The sequence below is a fragment of the Corylus avellana genome, chromosome ca7 (assembly GCF_901000735.1).
Source record: "Corylus avellana chromosome ca7, CavTom2PMs-1.0".
Lineage (NCBI taxonomy): Eukaryota > Viridiplantae > Streptophyta > Magnoliopsida > Fagales > Betulaceae > Corylus > Corylus avellana.
This window is the reverse complement of record NC_081547.1, coordinates 14,968,122-14,970,373: the sequence shown is the minus strand read 5'-3', so window position 1 is coordinate 14,970,373 and position 2,252 is coordinate 14,968,122. Positions and strand designations below refer to the sequence as shown.

At 35.3% G+C, this 2,252-nt stretch overlaps 1 protein-coding gene across 1 annotated transcript; it reads left to right on the top strand.

Moving 5' to 3' along the window:
- Positions 1–291: 291 nt before the first annotated feature.
- LOC132188661 (DNA-directed RNA polymerases II, IV and V subunit 6A-like) lies at positions 292–2,143 on the top strand. The gene is made up of 5 exons (XM_059603180.1): positions 292–387; positions 505–677; positions 768–819; positions 1,555–1,622; positions 1,853–2,143. The coding sequence occupies exons 1-5, from the start codon at positions 304–306 to the stop codon at positions 1,920–1,922; spliced, it is 447 nt and encodes a 148-aa protein (XP_059459163.1). The 5' UTR covers positions 292–303; the 3' UTR covers positions 1,923–2,143.
- Positions 2,144–2,252: the final 109 nt, after the last annotated feature.

Below are 2,252 nucleotides of genomic sequence, written 5' to 3'. Positions count from 1 at the left end.
TGCTTTGAAAGGTGTGCTTAATATCAAAACTCTGATTCAAATGATTTAAACGCTCCAATTCTAAAATCCAACTATGATTTAGACAGCCTTCAGGCATGAGGCATGAGTCCTGTGCAAAACCACGTGAAAGAAAAATAAGCCTTTCATTTTCTATTTTAATGGATAGAATATCTGCCTCTCTTTTTTCTCTCTATCAATGCTTGAAAGAACCCAACTACAACACCAATACATAGAATTGCCTGTAGCTATGATCATCCTCACTAATAATAAGATAAAATGATGGGAAATCAATATATACGTATTATGCTTAGGGAAAAATCAGATTCAAATATTAACAAAATGTTTGGCTGCAGATATGAGGATGAACCAGTGGAACCTGAGATTGAAGTAACGAGTCATTTTTGCTTCCTGGAAGAATATGATGAACTAAATTTTTATGGGTTTTTTTTTTTTATTTCCTTTCATTAAAACAGTTGATTAACATATTACCTGAATGATGGGCAGGAAGGTGCTGAGGAAGAAGTAGAGAATAATAACAATGAAGACGTTGCTGGAGATCCTGTTGAAACTGAGGAGAAAGAAGAGCAGCAACCGGTACAGCGCCCTCGTAAGACCTCAAAATATATGACAAAGTATGAGCGTGCCAGAATCTTGGGAACCCGCGCTCTCCAGATCAGGTTTTCTTTTCATAACCTATCAGTCTAAAATTTTGCTGTCTAGTTGGGTTGATTCCATAATATGATATCATTTTCCTTCTTGGTGAGCAGCATGAATGCGCCTGTGATGGTTGAGTTGGAGGGTGAAACTGACCCACTCGAGGTTAGATTATTTAACAGCTAACTGATGGCACTTTCCTGAAAAAGCTTTGTTGGATTAAATTTTAATAGCAGAACCTTCATCTCGTTCTTTCATCTTATATATTCATGCAACCAGACCTTTATTAGGCTCGATAATTATTGCTAAACTCATGGTTTGCTGCATTCAGACATTGAACCTCATCTCTTTTGCATGTAAAGGCTTGATATGCATAATGTTGACATTGTTGCTTTCATCGGCTAACTGTTGGTTCTGTATCTTTTTTTTTTCTTTTTTTCTTTTTGTCAAGAATAGGTCCAAGAAGTTCTCTTTTTTATTTGAAACAAAATAGCATATCTATATTGAACTTTGCAGGTTGCTAAATTATCTGCTAGTATTCCACTATTCTTATTCCTCAAGCCAATGTCAGTCTAGAATAGGTCCAAGAAGTCCTCTTTTTGATTTGAAACAAACTAGTGGTATCCATATTGGACTTTGCATTTAACTAAATTATCTAATAGTACACCACCATTCTTATTTGATAAACCAATGTCTGTCTAGAATAGCTCCACTGCTATAGGATGATGAAAGTGGAGTTTCCCATTATATGGTGTGTGATGAACATAATAGGAGAAGTCTAATATGTTCGTAGATAAGAATGGTGAAATCTTTCATGCCATAATTCTTTTAGCTGATTAATTGTGTTTCTCTGTTGTATTGAAAGCAGTTAGTAATATCTCATTTATCCAACCTTTTCAGATTGCAATGAAGGAGCTTCGGGAGAGGAAGGTACCCTTCACCATTCGCCGCTACCTGCCCGATGGAAGGTAAGGTTCTCAATTCAAAGTTTCCATGTTTTTTTTTCCTGATTTAGTGGAAATTTGGTTTCTAGCTAAAGCTAAAAATTACGGTTTTAAGTTAAAGAAAAAAATATTTGACAAGTGTGGCTCGATGACTATCCGTGGATGCTGCCTTTACTTTTGGGCATGGGTCTAATACATGCTTCTTTTTTCTTTTTTTGTTCTTTTCTGTCTTGTTTCCATGAATTTTTTTCCAGTTATGAAGACTGGGAAGTCGATGAATTGATTGTGGAAGACTCCTGGAAGAGGCAAGTGGGAGGTGATTGATCTTCTTTTGTATTAGTCATTATTGATGGACTCTAGAAGTTATATATGATGTGCACTGTAATCTTGTATAGCTCTCTTCTGTAGTCCAGAAAAAAAAAAGTGGGGGAATCGAAACTTCTTAACTTCTTGATTGTAATCCTTTAATGGTGCTGTAGTTAATATTATGTTATTGACTTCGACTTCTTCTTTGGGTGGTATATAAATGCACTTTTTGCGTGCAATTCGAAAGGAAAAAAATAAAAAAAATAAAAAATAGATAAAAAAAAATAAGAGAGTTGGAATTCAGAGAATCAAGTGCAGCCATTAATCTAAGCTATGTTTGGCAAGAGC